Raw genomic sequence first — 25,560 nt, 5'->3', positions numbered from 1 at the left:
TCTCAGTCCCCGTGTGTACCAGAGCTCAGTGGTCCCCCTAAGAGGGGCGAAAAGCCTTCCTACCTCCTTCTGGGCACCGTCACAGGCAGCCTGGGCCTCAGCTACCTGCCTCTGCAGCTCCAGTGCTTCCTGCAGGTTCTTCCGTCGCTGCTGTGCATCCCGAGAGACTTGGGCCTGCAGCTCGTTCACCTCCTTTCTCTTCCTCAGGTTCTCAGCTTCCAGTGTCCTTATCTAGGGTGTAGGGGTGGTGCTGAGGGGTCAGGGACCCAGCAGTCCCCATAGCCCCTGCCTTTCCTCTTGTCACGTGGCCTCCATTTAGGAGCTGTCCACATTCGAGGGACCTCAGTTCAGGCCAGAGGGCTTGGGATCCAGCCTCTCTTACTCTGCAGACACACACGCGGGGCTCTTTGGGTGAGGATGAGAAGCAGCCGTGTGTTGGTTATAGCTCTCCCTAGGGGAGTAGCTCTGGCCAGTGTCACTCTACAGAAAAGAGCAGGACTAGAAACTGGCACCCAGGATGGCTATGAGACAGGAACAGGGGAGGAGGACCTGGGGCAGCCTGGTTGGGTGGAGGTCCCCTCACCTGTCTGTGGCTCTCCTGGAGCTTCCGGCGGGTATCCGCCTGAGCCTGTTCCAACTCCTGCAGCCTGGTCCTCAGCTCGCAGGCGTCCTTCTGAGCTGCTGCTTGGGCCTCCTGAAGTACCAGCAGCCTTTGCTCCTGCTCCTCCTTGGACCTCTTAAAACTAAGCAGGCCATAGGCTGGCTGGACACTGGGCCCAGAGCTCATCAGACAGACCCTCCCCAGGGAGATGCTATTCTTTGTGTGTGCATTATGCGCTGCCTTATGACCTGACCTCTGGAGGGCTTCCGTTACCCTTGATTCAGAGTCTACCCAAGTCTTAGTACCAAGAAGGGCGCCCCTGTCCACTTTCACTTCTCAGCTCCTCTTTAGCCCACCTTTCTTACCCCTCTATCACACCCCCAAAGATCCCTTGTCCAGCCCAGCCTCCTGAGCCACTCACAGCGACTCCAGTTCCCTCACCTGTTAAGTCTGCTGGACGGGAACTCCTTGAGGACAGGAACAGGTTGTCTTGGTCCTTAGCCTCCCCGAATAGACTAGCGTTTGCAGGCATTTTAATCGGGGTAGCTGAAGGTTGCTTTCACTGTCTTTCTGACCCAGCTCACAGGCTACCCCTGCCCTGCACTCTTTCACTATGACCTGACTGAATAGCAGGGCTGCAGGCTCTTCCTGGAACTACTCTATAGGGTACCCATCAAGTCCTGTCCGTACCTGGCTTTCTCTTGCTCAGCCCTGTGGATGGTGGCCCGTAGCTTGGTGTTGGAGTGCTGCAGCACACTCTTCTCTTGAGCCTCATCGTCCAGTGCCCGGCGGGCCTCCAAGGCCTCCCTGCGGAGCCCCTCACGGCTCGATTCACTGTCCTGAAGCTCTTGGCGCAGTTCAGACAGCCGTTCATGGGCCATGTTCAGCTGGGCCTGTAGCCCCTCAGCCTACAGGAGAAATGTGCTCTAGTGACCAGTTTGGGGACCCGTGGGTGCACAGGCAGCTGCTCCAGGAACCAGGGAGGGTACAGGATTCTGACTCTAGCTGGAGATCCCTGAGTCACCCGGCGCTTGCGAGAGAAAGCAGGTCCCCGGGGTACAAGGCCCAGATAGCTTTCGCCTTGACTGTTCCTGGAGCCGGCTCCACGCTAAGTTCACTCTGTAGAATGCTGGGATGTGGATCGGCGTTCAGCAGGGCCTTCCTGGGGCATAGTTTTGTTTACATGTACCTTCGACTACTGATAGCTCTTTTTACCTGCTAACCCGGGGCCTGCTCCTCCCTTTGGATAACTATATAGGTAGTGTGGGCCAGCAGCCGGGTGCTTAGCACCAGTAACTACATAGTCACATAGTCATAGTGAGCTCAACCATCCTCTCCAGCCTCTTAACAGTGAGGGAGACAGGAGGGGAGGAGGGAGAGCTCAGGCACCTGTGCTCTTCAAATTCTCCAGCAGACCCAGGGCTTCTCAGGCCAGGCTGCTCCATTGCTGAAGCAGAAGGCTATCAGTATCACGGAGTCTCCAAGGCAGGGGCATGGATACCCTCAAACATAAGGGAGGCCACTTAGTACCTCTGTGAACTGACCCAGGGAAGGCAAGGGGTCACAGTGTAAGTTCCCATCTCCTGCTGGCTGGCCCATGGCCCAGAGGATGACCCCATCATTCTGGAATTGAGGCTAGGACTTTCATACTGCAGGGGTACTAAATCCTGGTTTCCTGCCCTGGGGCTTAAAGCATCTCTGGGCACCCAGGTTCTATATGGAAGGGTCCAGAGAAGGGCCAGCACACTCTTAACTCCCAGGCTATGGGATATAGACTTGCTGAGGCCTCCCAGTCCCAACCTACAAGTCTGACCAGAAGCCTCAGAGAAGGCTCCATCCTGGCTCTCAAGCGTCCCTGGGGAGGAGGTGGAGGAAGCCAGCAGGGACATGTTGAGAGAGGAAGCCACAAGAACTCAGTGATGCTGAGTTGCTGGTTTGCCAAAAGCAAACCCCTCTCTGCTAGCTGTTTTCACGGGACATTGTCCAGGCCCCCGGCCGGCCTGGCTCCAGAGTACGCCCGCTGTTATTGTTGTTCTGTTTTTGGGAAGGGCCAGGGCCTCCCCACTGCTCCCCACCCACCCCCCACATGTGGGAGCCACAACCGTGCAGAGCATTTTCCGCTGAGCTCAGCAGAATCCACCCAGAAGGTCAAGGACCAGGGAAAGGGCCTGTCCATCATAAAAGGAGCTGCACTCATTTCCCGGAGTAGGGGAGATGAAAATAAGCAAAACAAATGGGGGAAGGGCCCCCCTGCTGCCAGGACACCTCCTCCCTCGCTGTCCAGCACCCCCACCCACCGCCTCTTGAGGATATCCATCCCTTTTGCAGGAATTTTACAGCCAAATCGCTTAATGTGATTATAATAATTATTTCTTTACTAGAAGTTGTATAAACAGTCTCTTTTGAAATTTCCTGCAGGGAGGCAACTCCAGAGCTCTGCAGGGAGGAGGGCAGCAAGGCAAGCAGGGGAGAGGTGACAGCGGGGTAGCCTGTGTGTGCATTCATGCATGCATCCATGAGGTATTCATGTGTGCCTTGTGCACACCCAAAGGATATGTGTGCATGCATATAAATGTATGTTTACACATGTATGATGGGTGTGCTTCTAAGTATGCATATGTGTTTGCTATTCATCTACATGCACATGCATATGCTTCTTGATGTCTGTGCTTTCGTTTGTAAGCCCTGCAAGTGTGTGTGAATGCCTTAGGTGTGCCTATGCACATTGCTCAGTGTGCAAATACCAGCGTGTATCTGTGTTCATAGATGTGTGCTGTCTTAGGTTGCACGAGATGTGCACATATGTGCATACAAATGAGAGGTTATCAACATGTAGGCTTACATATCTGTGTGCGTATTTACGTGGGTGTGAACCCCAAGAAGGTCTGTGAGAACATGCAAGTTCCCGCAGTTGAAAGTGGGGGAACTGTGAGCCAACCTGGCCCCCGGGACACCCTTCTGCAATCATTTCTTTTTTCCATCCCATCCCCCACCTTTTCAGACTCCCGTCACTCCTTATCACTTTCTGGGAGGCTTCCTTACTGAAAACTTGACTTTGCTGTGAGGTTCATATCCTTCATCTGACCAGAACAAAGAGCCCCCCCCCCCCTCCAGATCCTCCTCTTTCTGCCCCCAGTTTTGAAATTACACTTTGCTTCTCCATGTGGTCGCTGACCAGGCCTCGGCTTTGAAATCTGTTGGAAGGAGCCCGTTCTCTTTGGGGCCAATATAAACAGCCCGTCATGTTCAGTCATGCTCTCTTCCTCTCCCGGGCTCTTGGCCGGCCCCTTGGGGTGTGCTTGGGGAGGGAGAGCCCCTCTCCTCACCACACCAGGCCAGCTGCCCTGCCTGCCAGCCTTGGCACACAGCCCAGAAGCTGTGAGGCCGCTTTGTCCCCACAGGCCCCACCTGGGTTCTGGCTGACCCCCCTCCATCCTCAATCCACATACCCTCCTGCCCTTGCCTCTCCCAGGAGCCCCCAAGTCCTGTCAGAACTCCTCAGAAACACCTTTCCATCCGCCGGCCTGCTGGGCCCCTGCCTGGCCTAGCCCTGGCCTCTTCTGGCCCCGCCCAAGACTGTCCCCCATCCTGTTGTGATCATGTGACTCCTGGAGCCTCTGTGTGAGCATCGGGGCCCATGATTGTCCCTGAAAATCCCACCACCATCCCACTTCTGCCTTTCTGCCCTGCATATTCTAAACTCAGCTTCACGCCACCCCAGCACCATGCCTCTTGTAAGGCTCCCCGTGGCTCATTAGGTGGACAGATTTTTAGATAGCATCTCCCACCCTTGTGCCACAGTGGTCCCTCAGACAGGCTTTGGAAGTCACTGTGCAATGACAGCTCCCTGTTTCTGACTTCTGGTCTCTGAACTGTGTAGAGGTGAAGGTTAGGCTGGGGAGACCCTGGAGCCTATGCCATGGTTCTGATCAATTGTCCATGGCTAGTGTCCCCGGGTACCCAGGCTCTGACTGTCCCATCACGAGCACAGATGCTCTGTGGTCTCCCTGGGAGGAGACAGGACCGGTGGTAGCCATGACTGGGCCTCACATCTACCTGCAGCTAACTACAGTGGCTCTGCTTTCACTTAGCTGTGGCTCAGCTCCGTCCCGTCAGGTCTCTTAAAGCCCACTCTATCACTTTGGTCTAGAAATAATACTAAGCCATGGCCCGCTTTCCCCAGCTGACGTCAGGAGCCAGGTACCATTTCGCCCCTCGGAGAGATGCCCCTGGTTGCTGAACCAAATGTGCAGTCCATTTGACTCTTGCTGGTCTCGTGGTATCTTCTTTTCTCCTGCATCCTTCCCCTCTCAGTACCATCTCCTCACCTCCCTCCTCACACTGCTCCGCTCAGCCGCTATCTCCCGGAGCTTTTCTCTCAGAGTTTCGGCTTCCCTCTGGTGGGTGGAGATGGCCACCTCAAACTGGACCTGGAGAGTCCTCAGCTCTTCCGTCATGGCGGTGATGGTGGCCTGGGGAGAGAGGGACCACTGGGTTTCTGGGAGGCTGGACTGCGGCCCGACTGCCAGGCCATGAGATGGAACGTGGTATGGATGCTCTGAGGGGAGGCCCATGCCCACAACTCTTCACTTTCCTTCTGGGATTCCTTTTTTTTTTTTTAATTTATTTACTTATTATATATACAGTATTCTGTCCGTGTGTATGTCTATAGACCAGAAGAGGGAGCCAGATCTCATTACAGATGGTTGTGAGCCACCATGTGGTTGCCGGGAATTGAACTCAGGACTTTTGGAAGAGCAGGCAATGCTCTTAACCGCTGAGCCATCTCTCTAGCACCCTTCTGGGATTCCTAAGCCATCAGCTCATAGCAAGTGAGTGGACATGGCCTGGTTGGTGGGGGGGCGGGGCTCAGGTGTCCTTTTCTGTCTAACAGTTCTGTTTAGCCCACTTTACATGAAGAGGGGACAGGAACAGTTGCTTAACAAGTGAACAGGTCCTGCCCTCAGTGGCATTACTGGGCAAGCAATGGATCTGGGGCTGAACCTCTACCCCAGTAAAACTTCCTGCTACTCAGGTCACTCAGGTCTGGCTGGTCCTGGGACATCCACTATGGTCAATGTCGGGTTGGGGAGGGACAAGGAGGCGGAAATCCCAGTGGAGAGAGAGATGTGGAATGGGCCTGGGCACTGCTCACCAGATGCGTCCTGTCCACCTGGTACCCAGTTTCCTGAACTTTCCAATAGGTAGGTGGCAATAGGGGACAGCTACCATCCTGCCATCTATAAATAAATGTGCCCTGAATGTTTGTGTCCTAGTTCCATATGTCGGATGCTGCCATCATAGCCTGGCAGCTGTGCAGTGCCCTGGACTCAGTGCAGCCCAGGTCTTCTGTCCTGTTGTACCACGGACGATTCCTGCAGACTGCTGAGCACCCAGAGGAGACTGAGGTCCTCTAGGCACCAGCTCCTGGGTTCAGTCTGAAGCACTTCCTTGTTCAAAGATGTTCCTCTCCTCACCTTGATGAGGCCCAGTGCAGTCCCTGGTTAGGATTCTTCCCCACTCACTCTGGGCCCCATCCTAGGCCTCACATTGTTCTTTCCCAGGACTGCAAGGACCTCAGCATTTGGAAGAAAGCACTCTTTCCCTATGATAGGCTACTGTGCCCGATAGGCTGGGGATAGAGACATCTAGGCAGGTGGTGTCAGGGCCCCTCCAGAACCTGCAGTTTTACAGAGAGGCACCGGTGCTCCGTGGAGGCCCCACCCCCACCCCTGCGTTCTGCAGGCCACCACCTGGGGTTAAGGCTACAGAGAGGCTTCCATCAGCCCCACCTCTCGCTCTGGCCTTTGGCCCCTGCTCTACTTCTCAATGAGCACGAGTCACCTAGGATGACCAGGTCAATGGTTTTGTGCCCACATGGTCCAGAATTGCTTGCTCAGTGAGGTTGCGGTTCCCTGTGAATCTTGGGGACCAGCTCCTGGAGGCAATGATGACTCAGGCCCCTCCACCCATCAGTGGCTCAGTGCCATGTCACCCCACAGCTGGGGTTCCTTGGCTGTACTTCCCCTCTCTCAGTGGGTTTTAATTTCCATTTTCTAAGCCGAGGTGGCAAAAGAACCCTTAATGAGTTCCCCGAGGAGCCGAGTTGGCTGGAAGGCCTGGTCCCTAGCCCAGGGGGAGATTTGGCCAGCGTGAAAGAAGACTCCAGAAGCTGCAGAGGCTGGTCTATGAGGAAGCAGCAGCTCCCAGGGTCTCAGGATGCTTTCCTGCCCAGAGGGCAGAGATTGGGAAAGGTGCTACTTGGAAAGAAGAACACAGCCATAGAGTCCCTCCTCCGGGCCCATGCCAAGGAAGGGCTGTCCAGCCCTAGTGAGGGACTAGGGGTGAGAGAAGACAGAACAAGAGGAAGAGGAGCCAGAGGGAAGCTTCTGGAGCCTGGGTACCACTTCGGTTGTCCTAATCTGTGATGGGGGGTTCAGAGTATGTGTACTGGGGGATCATACCTAATTGCCACACCATTTCCTACTGCACAGCACTGGGGACCAGCCCCTGCCTACTTCCATCAAAGCCACCAGGACATCCTCCCCAAGGGCCTGCCACCTCTGTGCACCTGCCTCTTGCTCCAGCTGGGTGATCTTCTCTCATCGCCCATGTGGGTAACAAGAACAGATTCCAAGAGCCAAAGACTGGCCGCAGGAACAACCTCCTCTGAATGGCAGTCTCCACCAGTAAGATTAGTTGTATGTCCTCCCACAGCTGGACTTTATTAGAACTAGCTTGAGCACAGGCAGACAAGGTTCTATGTAGGTGCTATATAGACCAGAAGGTGGGGACATAGGCCTGGGTCTACTCTCCTGGCTGTTGCCATCCAGTATATGATCCAGCCTGGCCCTCCTGTCAGTCTTGATCAAGTCCTGGGAGCACCAAGCCAGAAGAGTCCCAGTGCCCATAGCCAGCACAGGCAGGGGCCAAGCCATAGAGAGCCATAATCACTGGGCTATTTCTGCCTTTGAGATCGTAGTTTCTTCCAGCAGGAAACTTGGAGGCCAAGGGAACGTAAGACTCAGGAAGATACAAAGAGGGGGGTATACTTCTAGGAGCAGACAGAACGAGGATATTCTGGGTGTTCTGCCAGGATTTGCTTGGCCCTACAGGACCAGGCAGTTGTCTGACCTTTGCCTGGGAACTGTCATCAGCGGGCCTCACCTCAGCCTGCGCTTGCTGGTGCTGGGCCTCCTGGCGGGTCCGTTCCAGCTCTTTGTTAGCCCCAGAGAGCTCCTTGCTCAGCAGGTTCTTCTCTGCTTCCTTCAGAGACAACGCCTGGATATGAGGAGACAGAGCTTGTGAGCGAGCTGAGGAGTCAGGGGGCTCAGTAGAACTGCTAGGGCTCCCTGTCTGAGGCACAACAGGATGCCCCGTGTCAAGTTTCCTGTCAGGCTTACCAGCTTTTGTTTTCATTGCCTGCCATTGGGCAGGGGGTGGTCCTGAGCTCAGGCCTTTAATGGCAACATACTCCTGCATCCTACTCTCCTCTTCAGGGGTTCAACAATCTTACATGCTGCTCCCACTTTTCCATGGCCAGAGGTCTGGTTCTCACTGGACAGACTGGTGTTTCATGATTCCCTATTGTCCCGGTTACCGCTTCCTACAGTGATCACGAAGAAGCCGCTGATGGCACTATACCCCAAGAATGTCTGTCTCACCAAGGGTGTGAGCAGGACACAACAGCCAGACTCGGGGAGACCCAACTCCTCGAATGGCAGGGCTGGAAACAGATTTTAACCATGTCCCAGTTGTATCATTGATCATGCCAGGCAGAGAAGTCCCAAGAGCCTCGGATACCAGCTCAGGGAGAGTTCTGGTTGGTGAATACAGACAGGCTAGGAGTGTGATGGGCTGGTCCCACTGGGAGCTGCACTGAAACTGGTGCCCTGGCTTGTCCTGATTGAGATAAAACTACAGCAGCAAGCACAGCACATTCCTCATGATCCAGTCCTTCCCCTGACTCTCCAGTTGTGGGTCACGGTACTTCCCACACTCACAGAGAGGCTGGTCAGAAGTAGGGGTAGCGGGAGAGCACCCCCTTAGCTTCCAGCCACCATACATCTAACCCACGGCAGCTAGGATGGGTTGTATCGCTGAGGAATTTAAGAATGACAGTAGTCCCTGAAGAAGAGGTGGCAAGGCAGGAATGCCACTCTTCACGTTTCAAAGAATTAAAACAACAAACAAACAAACAAACAACCCCCCCCCCCAAAAAAAACCCTTTGGTCTTCACCTATCCTCTCCCTGTCAGAACACATGCTTGCTTTCTTCTGCCTCATTCTAGTAACTTATTCTGGTAACCCGCCCACCCCTGGCCTGTGAGACCTTTGAGACCTGGGGTCTTGATTTCCCTTCTTGAAGTTCTCACTAATGGACATGGCAAGAATATAAATACTTGTTGAAATCGTAAGCAAAACTTCATGAAGGACAGAGTGTAACTTTCACTGCGGAGAGGTGAGCAGGTCACGACTCAGGCCCAGCAGACTACAAGAGTGGAGAATTAAGGGGAAATGGTCCTTCATAGCCAATTGTCTTGTTTCTTTGAGGCCTGGTCCATGCGGACTCTCTCTTCTTGCCTGAGGTCTCCCGAAGATTGCCTTATGGTTGAAATTGTCAGTTTCTTCTAAGAGGCGTGGCATGCGAGTTCTGCTTGCCAGATCTTCCCCACCAGGCACCGTTTCTTCATGTTGACATGAGGGGGAGCAGATGGTGTGGGCAGAGGGCCAGGGAGAGTCCACTGGCTGCTGTGGTGACCACTGCCCACACGCCTGGCTTTCTGGATTATAGCACTGGAGCACAATGTTATTGTGGTCCTGTTGTGGGTCCGGGGAAACCATTGGAGGCCATCTTCTCAGCTTGTTCTCTCTTATTGACGCTCCTTTCTTGGAGCTGTTTCTGAGATCAGGAAGCTTCAGTCTGATGGGAATAGGTGGTATGGCCTGGTGGGTGGTCTCAGACGGCAGTGAGGGACTGTGTTGGGCCTTGACCACTGCCCCAGGTAGATTGCTTCTCTGAGCATTTTCTCACACATGCATGGGGATGATGTCACAGGATCCTTCACAGGTGGAGCTTTTTCAGCTTTAAGCTCTCTGTGTCCTCTCTGACTTCAGCCTCTCTACCCCAGCCCCCTTCATATTACTCCTGCTTGGAAACAGCTCTGTTTTCCATTACTTGAACCTGGTGTGTAGGGTCTTCAGGGCTCCTCTGCAGTCCTTGTCATCCAGTTCACACAGATGCTGGGGCCTAAACTGACACATGCATCCCAGATACTACTGAATGCACTCATCCCAGCCTCTTGCTCCCATTTCAACACCCTGCTCCTCTTGCAAGGCCTTAGCTTCCTCCAGTACAGGACACAGTTGAAATCATAACTCCCATGTCCAGAGTGTGCATGGACAGGAGACCAACACATGCCCTTCTCAATTTCCTACTGGTCAAATAACTTATGAGGCTAGAATGTTGATTGTTAGTTAATTAGAAACACAGTCTTGTCACAACCCCCACCTCTCCCAGTCACCTACATCCTCTCCTTGCAATTTGCCATCAGTGCAGAGAGATCTTCGTCCTTGCTCACTGTGATGGCATGCTTGCGTGTGTGTACTTGTCTGCTCAATTTACTCAGCAATGAATTCTTGAGGACGGGCCAATTTCTTGGAAAAGCCTGGGCTCAAGGGTAACCTTTCCCACCCAGTGTCTAGATTTGTGGGATGGAAGAACGCTCAGGTTGGATGAGAGTTGTGTGGCTGGACCTTGCAGATAATGGGGTAACTGGCTGATCAGGTGAGGGAGTTGACAGATACATGGATGAAGAGTTGGGTACCTGGGTAGATAGCTGAATGCATGGCTAGCTGAGAGGGCATCTCAGTGGGTAGATCGATGGATGGCCAGGGAAACTGACAGAGGGATGGCTGGGAAAATTAATGGATGCATGGTCAGCTGTGTGGATGGAGAGCTGTGTGTGTTTCTGGATGGCCACGTGTGTAAGCAGAGGTCAGTGAACATAGAAAGAAAGATGGATAGTCAAGAAAGTAGAAGGAAGATGGATGAGTGGAAGGACATCCAAGTGTGTGGATGGGCAGGTGGGTGAATGTGCAAGGAAATAGATAAAGATATAAGTGTGATTGTGTGTGTGTGTGTGAAGGGATGGTTGGTTAGATGACATATGAATGTGTAGATGGATGGTTGATATATGGGCGTGTGGATGAACGGATGGGTGTATAGATGGGTGGATGTGTGGGTGGGTGGATGTCTGTTCAGCAGGATTCCCGTGGCAGCTCAAAGCTGTAGCAGCCTGTAAAGGATGCATTTGCATGGGGGAAGCCTCACTGTAGCCCTTGTGCTGGGACCCAGAAGAGAGCGCAGCGGGAAAGGACCCCAGTTCCAGTGCTGCCGTCACCTGCTGCATCTCATGCTCCAGCTGGAGGAGGCTCTCATCCCGCTCCTGCTTCAGGCTCTGAATTTCTCCCTCCAGAGCCTCCCTCTCAGCTCTACTTCTTGTCACCAGTTCCTTTTGCCGTTCCATCCATTGGGCAGCCACCTCTTTCTGCTCTGCCAGGGATAAACTGAGGGTCTCCTGGCCAAGGCAAAGGGTAGGTTGTGAGGTCAGGACTGGGAGACTGGTTGGCACTTGAAGCTCTGAGATTTATCAACCTCCTAGCCCCAAAGAGCTAGGGATCGGTGGTCCAGCAATCAGTTCTCCCTTTGTCTTCTCTACAAACAGAAGCTGGGAAGGGCCTCTCTGGGTCTCAGCATCTGCCATTCCACAGTAATCTAGCAGATCTTAAGATGCTCCTGAATCTCTACCAAATGTCACTGGTACAGGGGCATGGACATAAAGAAGGATGAGTATATAGATAAATGGCTGGCTGGCTAGCTGGCTGGCTGGCTGAATGGATGGACAGGTAGATAGATATACACATAGATGGAGGGATGGATATATGGCTGTGTGTGTTTGGATAGACAGATGGGTGCATGTCTATATGGATGGGTAAATGTGTGGATGGATGGATGGACGGACGGACAGATGGACGGATGGATGGATGTGTGGGTAGAAGAATGGGATGGAACAAACAAGGCCTCCAGGGTCGCATGACCCTAGTGGTCCAGTCTGACAGGTGTGAAACCGTTTGGTCTCTATAGCGGCCTGAAGCCAGGATAATGGATCTTCAGCCTCAGTTCCTTCTCCAAGCAAGAGCCTGCTCTGCACATCAGTTGCCCCTCCCCCATACCGTACAAGGCCTTCCCTGCCAGGTCCCTCCCCCTGTTCTTCCACCTCGGCCTGTTGGGAGGACACAGAGGACACGGCAGACCTTCTCCCTCTGCAGCCGTGCCAGGTCCTCTCTGTGGGCCAGTCCCTGGCGCTCCAAGGCCAGCTGTGCCTCCTGCTTCTGCTGCGCGGCCTGCTGCTTCCACTGTCCCAGCTCCTGCTGCAGCTTTGTCTCGCCGACTTCCCAGTCACCTCTCAGCCGCTCTATCTCCACTGCGAAGGGTCAGGAGCGTCAGATCACGGTGCCCTCTGTCCTTCAAAGTTACCCACTTAAGACGTGGTTGCCTGCTCTGCTAGCACACGGTGGGTAGGCCAAGCGGGGACACAAACACTGGGAATGGGTGCGGGGCAGGAAGCCACTATACCATCCCTGTGACTGCACCTCAGGTCTGAGCTCAGAGTCGGCTACAGAGCAGAAGGGGCCAGGCACCCCCCCCCCCCCATCCGCCCTGTACATCCCACACAAGCTCTAAGCCCTTGGGTCTTCCCTTACAGGGCCCAGGGAGAGAGAACAGCACCTATAGGGACTGAGTTCACCCCAACAGTGACTTGGGGGTCAGGGCAGAGAGGGTCCACTCACTGCCGCACCTTGCAAAGCCCTGCAAGCCAGCCGAGCGGCCTGGGCCTCTCCTTCTAGCTGTTCCTGCTGGGCCTGCAGCTGTGTTACCAGCCGCTGAGCCTCAAAGAGGCTGTTCTCCAGAGAGTCCCTCTCGGCCCTGTGGAGAAGCATCAGAGAGCAGGCACATCACCCACGTGGTCCCGAGGTGCCTCATAGCTTGAACATGTAAGAATCGGTTGCACTCTACACAAAAACATGTTTCGGGCCAAATAAAAAAAAAACAAATTCAGAAACAAAACAAAATAAACAAGTCATCGCATAATAACTCAGAACTGTAAAAATAGAACAGATGCGGAAGATATTTTAATCTTAAGCCTGACACGAAAGCCACAATTAAAAAAAAAAAATAAAGAGGCCAGCAGATCTGGATATACTTAAAGGAGGGAGGGGTGGTTTTCCATAGAGGAGATTCTATAAATAAAGTTGGAAGGAAAGGGCAGGTAATGAAACCCATCACTTCGACTGCTAACCTAAGAAACTGGTCTTTAAAAATTAAAAAAAAAGATGACAAGAGGCAGAACTGGAAGAAAATCTGTATTTAGTATATAAACATAGGGATAAGCATCCATCCTATGTAAAGAGTTCTTGATAATCATTAACAAAGTCAGCAAAATGAGAAAAATAACAGTTACAAAGAAAACTTCAAATCAAGACCAAAAAAAAAAAAAAAAACAAAAAACAAAAAACCCATGAAACGTACTTTACTGTACCATGAGAGAGCAGAGCCCAGGAAAATTCAAAGTCCAGCCAGGCAGCATCATTAATCATACCCCAGATTAGCAAAGGGCTACAGGCAACCTGCCTAGTGGTAGCGCAGGAGTGGTGGGGGAGACTAAGAGTGCTGACTTTACCCAGGGCAAGACAGGTTGCTCACTATGGCTTGACGCGGGGCGGGAGCTGGATTTGACTGGAATGCCCACAAACGGGAAACTGTTGTAGACAGGGTGGGGCATCTAATGCATGAAGCATCACACCCTTGGCAAGGGAGGGCTCACCCTCAGAACAACCAGCAGAGCTAGAGTGTTGCAGGCAGTGTGATCCACGGTGGGAAATGGAGCCCAGATCTGAAGGCAGAGGCCACCATTCAGAGGTACGTCTTGGAGCGAGGTGTACCACCCCACAACAGTGCCTGCTTCCGGGGGTGGGGGTGAGGTAACTGCCAACAGCTTGACTTTCTGAACGTCAGCTGACAGTGATCTGCCAGCCCAGAGCCACCGGCATGATTTGTCACTGGACTCTGGTGACACCACGAGCACCCCAATTTAATGTGCATCATAACATGACATCAAGGTGTGCGCTCAATGGACGAGGGAGGCCATGGTCCTTAACCGGTCTGAGAGTTTCGCCACAGCTCCTGTGTTGTCTTGGAGAGCACCAGAAACCTGCCAGGACCTCCTGCTGTGTGAGGAAAAAGTTCCCTGGGCCCAGGCTACAAACTCTTGAAACCTCACTCTTGGCCTCACCATAGCCTGCCCTTCTTGTTAACTACACATTTTCCGCTCTACGAGGCAATACGTCCTCTGCCGAGGTGTTCTTCTCAACTGTGTATGGAGAACATCCTTCCTCTGGGCTGCCTTGAAGGCCCCTCCTAGAACTGTACCTGGTTTTGTCTAGGGGACCTGACCTCTGACCCTCTGATGTGGGTCTGCTCAACACCTGGGAATCTGAGCGTGTGTCCAGTTTCTTTTCCCAGAGTCCCAAGAGCCTCTCACTGTGGTTGAGATCAAGAGCGGAAGCCTGGTGTTACAAGGGGAAGACATATGGGGAGTGGACCAGCTGCACGGTGATGTACAGGTGTATACATCACATGGACAGATGTAAGCCTGGCCCAGCTCACTGATGAGCAGCCAGTACTCCGTGAATGGATAGAGGTTTAGTTCAGGCAAGTCCTGCCACCAAAACTGGCCATCATGGTACATCGGTGGTTCTTCAGGGCTGCCATATGCATTGGCTCTGGGATCAGAGGTCAAGCCTGGAGCCAGGGGAGCGTGGGGGCGGGACTCTACCCATGGAGGACTCTGACCAGGCTCACGGAAGTCAGGTTCACATTCTGGGTAGCAATATGTTTCTAGGGCTCAGGACCCACTCTGCTCTTGTCCACCTGGGAAACTTCCCCCAAACCTGTCATTCGGAGGTCTGCACCAGCCTTTATTCAGAAAGTTCGGTTCTGAGAAGTTAAAGGTCTGGGTCTCTCTAGTTCCCCATGGCCGTAGTTTCTGGAGTTCCCGGAGGAAGCCAGCCCTCCATGACTGAACAGGCTCTAGGGAGAGAAAGCACCAACCAGCCTTGGGTCCCTGCAGAGGCTGTGGGACCAGTCTAAGCCACCACTGTTCTTGCCGCCGTGTTCCCACTCCAAGTTTTGCATGTTGTCCTGTTGGTTGTGAGGCTTTCCCAACCTCCACGGTCAGGACCATGATTCCCTGGGTGGACCCTACTCCAGGCTGCACAGTTTCGTCTCTCTGTCTCCCAGGACTGTAAGGGAACAGCTGCTGGATAGAACTTCAGGCAGGCTCTCTTGCTACCTCTAGGTGTCTCCCTGGGAATGAAATCTCGGAGGCACTCAACAGAGGGAGGAGGGGAAGGATCTCTGAGGTCGTAGAAGCTTCCAGACACAGCCGACCTGAACTCCTCATTCTTCAGGAAGAAATGGCATATCTTTCTTTTACTGGTCTCAGCTGAGTTTCTGGTCTCACAGGGTTGCCCCTGTCTTCAGGAAGGTGACCCCAGGGTCCCTCATCGAATACTGAACCATCTCAAAGGCACAGTGCCTCCTCTCTGTACAACCCGTAATACCATATGCTGATAGCAGACATGCCCTGCCCTATGCCACTGTGTCTATGTAGCACCCCTGAAGTCATAACCCCATGGGCTGCCTGAAGGCAGGATCATGAGAGGTGTGCCCCAACTAGTGGTCTCACTGGTACCTCAGATCGGCTGCCTCCTTAGTCACAAGCTCACTATGTCTTTCCAGGGCTTCTTGCTTAGCCAGTAGTTGGGCCTGCTCCTCCGAAAGAGTGTTCTTCTTGTGGAGAGCTTCCTGCAGAACGTCCATCTGAGCCTCCTGGTCCTGGAGGCTCTGTGCCAGCTGCTTCTCCAGGGCCTGCTTCTTGCAGGTGACCTAGGGGAGGAAAGAGGGGCCGTGGGACAATGAAGAGAGTGAGTCAATGGGAAGAGGCTGTGGGAGGTGAGAAGGCGCGGGAAGAGGAATGCGATGCAGAGTTGTATGGATGTGACCGTAGAGAAGGTGGGTAGACATGAGAAGCATCGACACCCATCAAATCACGTATGGACACCCATCAAATCACGTATGGACTTTCCAACAGAGGGAGCGGCCACTCTGAAACCTTGGTGCACTGTGACAGAACTGGGTATTTCTAGGTAGAGAAGTAGCTGAGAACTACTGATCCACAGGCTGAGAGAGAGAGAGAAAGAGAGAGAGAGAGTGAGAGAGAGAGAGAGAAAGAAAGAAAGAGAGAGAAGGGGAGAGAGAGAGAGAGAGAAGGAGAGAGAGAGAGACTGGGCCTGCTGTGGGCTTTTTGAAACTTCAAAGTTCGCCTTCAGTGACACACTTCCTCCAACAAGGCCACACCTCCTAATCCTTCTAATCCTTTCAAACAGTCCTTAGCTACTAAGCATTCAAACATATGAGCTTATGGAGGCCATTCTCATTCAAACCACCACAACTAATATGTCAGATGCTTTGCCACAATGACAGGACAGTAACTCACCCAGCAAGGCAACCCAAACATGGGAGTCCCTTGAAACAGGGCCTGGTCAAGAGAAGATTAGCATGGGAGACAGCAGGTGTTAGTTCCCACCTCACCCCACCCCCGCCCACCTGTGCTTTTTTTTAATTAATTAATTTATTTGTTTATAAAAATTTCCACTTCCTCCCCTCCTCCCCATACCCTCCCATTCTTCCCACTCCCTTTCCTCCTCCCCCTACTCCCTCTCCTCCTCCCTCTCCAGTCCTAAGAGCAGTCAGGGTTTCCTGCCCTGTGGGAAGTTCAAGTTCCTCCCCTCTCCCTCCAGGTCTAGGAAGGTGAGCATCCAAACAGACTAGGATCCCAGAAAGCCAGTACATGCAGACAAAACAAGACCCAGTGCCATTGTCAATGGCTTCTCAGTCAGCTCCCATGTCAGTCACATTTAGAGACTCCGGTTTGATCACATGCTCGTTCAGTCCCAGTCCAGCTGGCCTTGGTGAGCTCTCATTCGATCAGTCCCCTTGTATCAGAGGGTGAACGCACCCCTACCTGTGCTTCTTATGCTCTGATGATACCAGAGTCACCTGGAGGATAACTGAAATCCATCTTTCAAAGCCTTACTGAGGGAGTGTCTGACTCAGTGGCTCTTAGATGGGCACAAGAACCTGTGTTGTTACATACACTGAGATCCACGAAATTGATCTGAAGTGGACTGAAGGCCTCAACCAAGGCCACATGAAAACACAGAAGGTGATCTTTTCGTCATTGCAAAAACTGCAGGACATAGGAAATACTGACTGTAAGATAAAGAGAGCCTGGCCTGGTGGTTCATTTGTATAACCCTAGCAGTTAGGGAGATTAAGGAAGGAGGATTGCTACATTTGAGGCCAAGGTGGGCTACATAGTGAGTTTCTGGCTACTGTTTCAAAACCAAACAGAAACAACAAGTCCACCACAACAAAACAGAGCAATGATTAAAAATGTAAAAGAAAGTTGTCAAAATTAAATCTTGATGTTCTTCAAAAATACCATTAAGAAAATGGAGCTGGATGATGGTGCATACTTTTAATCCCAATACTCGGGAGGCAGAAGCAGGTGAATATCTGTGAGTTCAAGGCCAACCTGGTCTACAGAGTGAGTTCTAGGATATCCAGGGCTACACAGAGAAACCCTGTCTCAATAAACCAAAAAGAAAAAAAAAGGAAAAAAAAGAAAAAAAAAACAAGAAAATGGAAAGATAAGACACTAGCTGGAGAAAGTATTCACAGTACATCTGTCTGACAAAGTACTTGTATCCATATATATGAAAAACTCCTATATAGACTAAAACACAAAATCTACATTTACAAAACACACAAAATCCTAAAAAAGACACAAATTCAACAGGCACCTGAAAATGTGCCCCAAACACCATTAGTTACCTTGGAAACAGGAATCAAAGCCTCAGCATGTAGAATATCACACACAGAAGAGCTTAAAAAATCAAACAGATAATATCAAATGCTGACAAGGTCAAGGAGCAGCTGGAATGCTAGGGCCACTTCTCAATCAGCGCACTCCTTCCCAACGACCCCCTCATTTTCACTCTTTGTATTTGCTCAAGAATACTGAGAAATGAGTATACAGAGGTTTTCAGGAGCCTTGTGTCTACTGCCCAAGCCAGAAATAGCACAGGTGTGCAGAAGCAGTGAGGAAGGAGCTGTGTTTATACTTACCACAGTGTGTAGTTATGTGCAAAAGCAAAGAGCTATGTTACATGCACTTACATAGATGAGTCTTACAGGGTGTGTGGAGAGAGAGAACCTTGGTACAAGTGGCCCACACAACCAGTGCAGGGTGCTCCATGTTGGACCAGAGGCTCCTGGGACTTTAGGAATTTGAGCAAGAACTGGGTGGCCTATGAGGAAGCTTTTGGACTGGTGAGCACATTCTCTGTCTTGACTGATCATCTACAGGGTACACCATTATCAAACTCATTGTCCTGTCTGTCACCAATACTGCATACTGATTATGACTTACCAAAAATGGGGAACATTATGATAAGAATAAGGGCCTGAGAATGGGGAGAGGTCACGCTGTCCCACAAGGATTCCCGGATGTCACCAGAGGTCTGAAACCCACCAGAAACACAGTTTCTGCACAAAATGTATTGTAAAAGACCAAAAATGGCTTCAGAATCAGTCCACACTGAGTGATTCTCCTATAGCTCAGTGGGTGAAGAGTACTGTGGGATAATGGTCTTGTACCCTGCAGAGATTTGTCACTTGTATTGGTTTAATAAAATGCTGATTGACCAGTAGCCAGGCAGGAAGTATAGGCAGGGTGATCAGACTAGGAAAGTTCTGGGAAGGGGAAAGGCTCAGTCTGCAGTCACCAGTCAGAGGCAGAGGACACAAGATAAGAATGCCTCACTGATAACAGGTACCAAGACACATGGTTAAACATAGACAAGAATTATGGGCTAATTTATGTTGTAAGAGCTAGTTAATAATAATTAGCCTGAGCTAATAGGCCAAACAGTTTATAATCAATATAAGCTTCTGTGTGTTTTGTTGGGGGCTGAATGACTGTAGGACTGGGCAGGAGAGAAACTTCCATTGACACCCGAGTTCAACCCCAAAGCTAATGTTGAAAAAAATCTGAACATGGTGGTATGTTCTTGTAGTCCCAGCACTGGGCAGAGACCAAGGAATCCCCCATGGTCACTGATAAGCATGTCTAGCTAAGTGAGCTCCGGACCAGCAAAAGACCCTCTCTCATGAACAAGGTGGAAGGGGCTGGAGAGTTGGCTTAGTTGTTAAGAGCCCTGGCTGTTCTTTCAGAAGACCCTGGTTCGATTCCCAGCACCTATATGGCAGTTGGCAATTATCTGTAACTCCAGTTCTAGGACACCCTTTTCTGGCCTCCACAGGCACTGCATCCAGGTAGTGCACGGACATACACGTGGGCAAGACACTTCAACACTTTAAAATAAAAAAAATTAAAAAGAAAAAACCCAATATGAATTACATCTGAGGTTGTCTTCTGATCATCATATGGATATGCACATATGGATGTACACACATGTGCATGTACACCTGTACATAAACATAAAATAAAACAAAACCCCCAACAACCGAAAGATAGGAACTAAACAAAAACACAGATGTTTAAATGATGAGTGGCAGGCGAGTTCAACTGTGAGCACACAGACCAAGTCCCAGGGGCCAGGAGCAGAGCCCCATCCCAAACGTGGAGAACAGGTCTGACTTAAAGCTCCCTTCTGCAAACTCCCTACCCCTGCTCACTGAAGCTCCCACAGGGATCACATATGCTGCTGGTGGCTCCTCCATCCTCTAGGTCCTGATAACCTCAATTCAGGTCCCCATGCTTGTGTACCCGGCTCTTTATCCCCTGAGCCCTCTCTCCACCCCTCTTTAGAGGTACAACCAGCAATAGCAAGACAGATGCTTGACTGCTCACTGCCTGGTCTCACCTGGTCCACCTGCTCCCGAAGCTGGGCACTCTCCTGCCCGAGAAGGGCCACCTGCCCCTCTAGGTGTCCCTGCTTTTGCTCCAGGTGCCCACAAGTCTCCTGCAGACTTCTCCGCTCAGCCCTAATGAGACCTAGCTGCTGCTCTGTCTGTGCCAGCTGCTCCCTGACGTCGGCTTGCTCCTGTTCCAGAATCTTCTGCTGCTCCCGAAGCTGGTCCCGCTCCTGCTCTAGCTGCAGAGCAGGTAGGAAGACATTTAATCTGTGGACCACACACCTCTAGTCCCCACGAGCCAGTCACCCATGTAGGCCTTCCATGGAGATGCTGTGACCCCCTCCTTCAGGACTGGCTATTGTTGGTGGTTGGGGCCTGCTTCCCATCTCTAGCACCTACCCTTGGGATGGTGGTCTCAGTCTAGGTAGGAAGGTGTTCTGAGGGATGGATGACAGGACAATCCCTCAGAGAAGGTTCAGGGGCACCTTAGGAGAAACTGAGGCCTTGGCTCTTGCCTTACCTGAAGCACCAGGTGGTTTAGGGTGCCTTTGTCCTGGGAAAGCCCTTCCACCAAGGATGTCATCTTGGCCAGTGAGTCCCGATGCTCTATGCCTTCCGACTTCAGCCGTGCCACCATCAGTTCCAAATCAGCGTTGCTAGATTCGGCCTGCAAAGACGTGGTGGTCACCCAGAGCTGGCTCCGGGGAGAGGCTTCAGATTCTTCCCAGGAGAATTAAGGTTCTGACTAGAGATGGTGACTGGTGGCCTAGGGAGGATTCCCTAGAAGATGTGGCCAGAAGGGTTGGGAGGGCAAAGTGTCAAGAGTGAGGCTGGTGTACAAAGGTGGTGACCAGGAGCCCAGGTAGTGGACCAGGCCGTGTGAGTAAGGACAGAGGCAAGGACGATGTGTACTGGGGCACATACCCGGGCCAGGGCATCACGCAGGCTCTCCCTCTCGGACTCCACGATGTCCCTCTGCAGCTGCATTGAGCTTAGTGCTTCCCGGGCTGTGGCCAACTCCTTCCTGAGTCCAGAGACCTTCTCTTCCAGCTGTTTCAGGCGGCCCTGACTGAAGCCCAGGGCCAGAAGGCAAAGTCAAGTGGTCTCTTCAGAGATGCCTCCATAAGACTTATAGGCAGGAAAACTCTAACAAACCCCTTTAAGCCCAGGGAGCCCCAAAGCTGCAGGGTGCCCCCTCGAGAGCAGCCTTTGGCTGTATGCCTGGGTGAAGTATAAACATGGGAGGTTTGTATACATAGGGCCAGGCATTGGGCTGATAGAGGTGTGGGGATGTGGGTTGTGTGCTACCCTGCTCAGGAGGAGCTGCCTGCCCACTGCCCCTGATGCATTGTTGGTGTCTCACTTGTGGTCTCACAGCCAAAGGGACCCTGCCAGCCTGCAGCCCCTCTAGGACCCACCTGGCCTCCAGCTCACGTAGGCTCCGCTCACTCCGCTGGGCCAGCTCGACTTTCTGCTCTGCCCGCAGCAAGAGGCTTCTCCGCAGCTCTGCATTTGTGACCTCCAGCTTCTGTGTCTCTGCATCCCGAATGTCTGCTTGAGCTCTTAGCTCCTTCATTGTTGTCTCCAAGGCTGCTTTCTCCCTGGGAGCAGGAGCAAAGGGAGAGGTCGCCTCAAGCCATGCTTCAGGGGGGAAGCCCCTGAGGCCATCAAGATTTACTGGAGTGGGGAGAGTGGTCAGGGGTGAGTGGGTATGGATCAATAGGGTATGTGTCCGTAGAGATTGAGGTGGGTGCAGGTCCTCAGGGGTCTCAAAGGCAGACGGAGTTCAGGGAGGAACAGGAAGAAGAGTTGACACTGTGACCCAAAGCCTCAGGCCCTCACTAGCTGGCTGAGATGACATGGCCACTGTCTGGCTAGACCAGCCTTCCCCTTCCTTTGCAGGAGCTTAGGGTCCAGCTCTCTGCCACATAGGCCAAGTCTGGGCAGTCGTCACAGATCTCTCTCTGCCACACAGGTAATGTCCACCCCATCCTTGCAAGCCACCATAGAAGCGACACCTCCCTGGTCTACCCGATCTGTCCCTCAGCCCTCAGGCCTACACGCCTGTGGGTCCTGAAACCCCTGTGCAGTGGCCATGGAACTCTGGGTGCTTAGCCACGCTTCTCTTACCCTGTCCTCTGAATATCAGATCCCATTTCCTGAAGGTCATTTGGATCTGACACTGCATGGGCCCATTGTGTCCAGCTGATATCCTCCCAGCATGCCCCTGCTGCTTCTGCTCTGCTCCAGCACCCCACAGCCACCCCATCCCATGTGGCCTCTTGTGGCCTCTGTTTTTGGAGATGTGGATAGACCTCCTTCTGTGACATGGCCCTGCCTGCCCAACGGGCTCACCGAAGTCTCCCTATAGACTGCCCCACATAGTGCTGCCTTCCCTCTGGGAAGGCCTCCCTGCCCTCTGTGATCTTGTTACTGCTGCCTTTGGATTTCAGCCCCTGGGTAAGGCTGCCCTGATCTGCCCACCCCTGTGCCCTCCTGCTCTGTGTCTCTCCAGGACAGACTGATTCATACTCTTTTTGTGTGCCACAGCACCCAGAAAATGTGTAGTCTGCTTGGAGGAGCTGTGATGGATGTGTGGTCTGTCCCCAAACCATGGTAAAGGGGGCATAGTTGCCCCTGCTCCCTGGGGCATTGTACATCTCCTTCAGGAAGGTTTCCAGACTCATGGCTAACATCTGGTTCTTACTCAGCTTGCATCCATTAGATCCCAGAGATTCCCTGTACACTCTGTGGCCCTGGTTCTTTCCAGTCCCAGGTCAAAGAGTCCTGTGTAGAAACTAGCCAGAACTCTATCGTAGCTGCAAGGGAGCCACGGAAGCCACAGGGTATGTGGGGAGTGGGGTTCTTTTGGCCATGGTAGAGGGTCACCGGTAGAGAAAGGTCATCTAGAGGGGAGTCTGGGGCAGGGGTGGTAGAAGGACAAAGGCTGCATGAGGCCGAAGCTTCTGGGGATAGGATATGGGCCTGGTCCTGCAGAGAGCTTAGGGCATGTGCAAACGGTGCTTTTGATTTCTAGGGAAGGAAAAGCCAGATCAGGGACAGTATAGGGGGCATGGAAGAGGGAGAGGAGCTACTCAATCCAGGAAAAGGGGGTGCATAGTGAGGGGTAGCCTGGTCACCAGAAGGTCTTCCCTGGAGATACGGCCTTTTCTCGCTCCTCCCGTGAGAGCTCACAGTATTGACTCGTCCCACCCTGACGTTCCCATCACCTTTCCAGGAGATGGATAGATGACAGGCAGTGCTGGGCCTCCTGCCTTTGGGCCTCCAGCTGCCCCAGGAGACCCTCATGCTCCTGTGCCCTATCCTGCAGAAGTCTCTGTGAGGCCCGCAGCTCCTGCCGGTACCCGGACAGCTGCTCCCGGAGCCTGGCTGCTTCCTCCTGGGAGGACTCCAGCCTCAGACGCAGCTCCTGCCGGGGTAAAAGAACCCATAGTGAGCACCAACAGCCATCCAGAGCTCCTCGATTCTCTCAGAAGTGCCTCCCGACACCTGAAGCCCCTTTCCAGGCTTTGGAGCTCAGCAGCAGGCTCCATGGAGACCTGGCCACCAACCCCCCTCCACCCCCCCTCACCCCCTGCACCAGGGCAGGTTGTGAAAAGTTCTATAAAGGTGCCCCGGCTGGGCAAGATTTGTGGCTCTGGTGATCCTGTGGACTGTGGTCACACACCTGCTCCCTCTGCTGCCGCCTCTCAATGGCTGCTTGCACAGCCTGAAGTGCAGAATCCAGGCCGACTGGAGAACTGCTCAGTGTTGGGGACATGTGCCGGTGGGGTGACACAGAACGAGGGGGGCTTCTCAGTCGGCCCTGTACCTCCCTGACTTCACTGCTGCTGGTCCAGGTCAGCTCTGTACTCATTACATCTGACTGGGCCACCTTCAGGTCATACAGAGAGAGACAGAAGAGGAGAGAGTACAGGGCCACCATTAAACAGTACCTTCTGGATGAGGATCCACTAAAATCAGTGCTCCCAGAGGCCTTCTGCACCCAGGAAGAACACCAGGCAAGACCATACCTCCTTGATGCTGGCCAGGACATGGTGCAGGGCTTCAACTTCATCCGTTAGTTCATCAACCACCACTTGGCCCCCACTGCGCTGGGATTTCTGTGGACAGAGAGCCCTGAGCCGAGCAGACATGCCCCCATGGCAAAGCACCCCAATCTCCCACCCCACAAACCAGTTTCTGGATGTCTGTCTTGAGTGTCAAGATGGATCTCTCTCCGTCTTCCTTCTGCTTAGAGAGCTTCTCTACCAACAGGGTCTGCTCTGAAAGTCTGGAGAGAGACGGGGTGATGATGAGAGGCCCATCAGGACCCCTCCCTGTGGTACGGCCTCCACACAGTGCTAAGGCTATACCTCAGTCCATGTCCCGACTGGATGCTTTCCCTGCTATAGAACCCTGATAACTCCTGCTATCTTGAAGCTCAGCTGTCATGGCTCATGCTCTCACCCTGACTCAGATCTGCAGCCCCGTGTCAGAATGCTGGGTGCCATCACCCGGAAAAACTACAACCATTCTCTCCACTTCTTCTCAAGTCCATGCCTCGTGGGCATCCCTCCACTAACCAGGCAGAGCCCAGGGCCCACCTGGCTTGTAGCGCCACCTTCTCAGCCGCCCAGTGGCCCTGCAGCTGCAGCATTTCCCTGGCCTGCTCCCTCAGCCGCTGCTCCAGGTCACGGGTCGTGCTGCTGGCTGTCAGCTGCAGGTGGGAGTCGAGGCTCAGGCAGGCCACGTGCAAGCGCTGGGCCGTCTGGGCCATGTCCGCTCGAACGTCAGCGAGACCCCTGGAATATAAGAGTGGTACCTTGACTGAGCCTCATGACGCTGCTGGGAGTTTAGGACCCAGGATGTTGCAAGCGAGATCTCAGAGGGAGAGGCAGGTCACATGAACAATGACCATTTTCAGGAGAAGCCCTACTGTATGCTATGAATTGGCTTCTATGTCATAGAATGGCGTGGATAGAGTCAAAGAAGAGTGAACAGGCATGGGCCTGACCAGAAATGACAACTTTGAGTAAGACATTGGCATCTGGGCCTTTATTTCCTCCTGTGTAAAAGGGGGTATGATTACATTGAGGGTAACTGGGCATGCCTAGGATCACCATGAGATGTTCAGAAAGGCCTAGATGGATCCCTGAAACCCTATGAAAGCCAGTGTCCACCCTCCCACACATGTGCCAGTGCCCTGCCTTCCTTTGACCTTTCCTCCTCCTACCCATCTCTTCCCCAGCTGTCCGCCTTCCCAGGGGACAGCCAGAACCAGCACAATTGTAGCCCAGGAGGAGTCGTGTCCTACCACTCAGGTGCCACGGGGTGGGCACTTCTGCTTACCTCTCAGTGGATGCCCGGAGCTCAGCCAGGTGTGTCTGCAGAGCTTTGGCTTGTCTCCACAGGGGGAAGATGTCCCGAGTCTGTCTCAGGCCCAACCTTTGGGTCTGATAATAAGAGGTTGCCTTTACTAGGCCACGTCCCTTCCCCCTCTTATCACCCTATCATCGACTTCAAGGGGAACCTGTGTCACATATTAGGTATCCAAGCCTCATATCCATCCCACGGGCTTCCCAACGCCACATGGGAGGTACTGCCATGTCCTCCAAGAGAGGACTGTTTTCAGGTCCTACCATGGTAGCAGGGAGTACTGTCCCACCCAGGAACTGGTAATGCCCTCTGAGGGAGGAGCTGCTCCCCTGTCCCCTTAGTGCCATGGGAGGTCTAATGCTAGGAGGTTCTACAAGATGTGCAGGACCCGTGCCCTGTAGGGGCTAAGAAACTGGGTAACAGCTTCTTAGAACCAATAGAACCCTAGAGCAGCCAGCAGCAGAGGAGTCAGCAGAGAAGCCAGGCAGCAGGAGGAGGAGGAGGAGGCTGGTGAT

The 25,560-nt window shown here is 52.8% G+C and overlaps 1 protein-coding gene across 1 annotated transcript in view; it reads right to left on the bottom strand.

The window, feature by feature from the left end:
• Window positions 1-25,560, bottom strand: part of Crocc2 (ciliary rootlet coiled-coil, rootletin family member 2) — a 62,820-nt gene that overhangs the window by 19,039 nt on the left and 18,221 nt on the right. Inside the window, exons 6-24 of the mRNA XM_087905706.1 lie at window positions 25,019-25,122; window positions 24,274-24,471; window positions 23,864-23,960; window positions 23,701-23,790; window positions 23,355-23,561; window positions 22,897-23,096; window positions 21,085-21,267; window positions 20,591-20,735; window positions 20,187-20,333; window positions 19,675-19,905; window positions 15,417-15,610; window positions 12,462-12,589; window positions 11,917-12,086; window positions 11,004-11,180; window positions 7,769-7,882; window positions 4,930-5,073; window positions 1,292-1,509; window positions 584-743; window positions 64-231 (exon numbers count right to left, since the gene is read on the bottom strand). Of these exons, the coding sequence (XP_087761832.1) occupies window positions 64-231; window positions 584-743; window positions 1,292-1,509; window positions 4,930-5,073; window positions 7,769-7,882; window positions 11,004-11,180; window positions 11,917-12,086; window positions 12,462-12,589; window positions 15,417-15,610; window positions 19,675-19,905; window positions 20,187-20,333; window positions 20,591-20,735; window positions 21,085-21,267; window positions 22,897-23,096; window positions 23,355-23,561; window positions 23,701-23,790; window positions 23,864-23,960; window positions 24,274-24,471; window positions 25,019-25,122 (3,075 nt within the window). The remainder of the gene's footprint in view (window positions 1-63; window positions 232-583; window positions 744-1,291; window positions 1,510-4,929; window positions 5,074-7,768; window positions 7,883-11,003; window positions 11,181-11,916; window positions 12,087-12,461; window positions 12,590-15,416; window positions 15,611-19,674; window positions 19,906-20,186; window positions 20,334-20,590; window positions 20,736-21,084; window positions 21,268-22,896; window positions 23,097-23,354; window positions 23,562-23,700; window positions 23,791-23,863; window positions 23,961-24,273; window positions 24,472-25,018; window positions 25,123-25,560) is intronic.

The sequence above is a fragment of the Myodes glareolus genome, chromosome 1 (genome assembly GCF_982192425.1).
Source record: "Myodes glareolus chromosome 1, mMyoGla1.1, whole genome shotgun sequence".
Classification (NCBI taxonomy): Eukaryota; Metazoa; Chordata; class Mammalia; order Rodentia; family Cricetidae; genus Myodes; species Myodes glareolus.
This window is presented reverse-complemented; position numbering and strand designations above follow the sequence as displayed.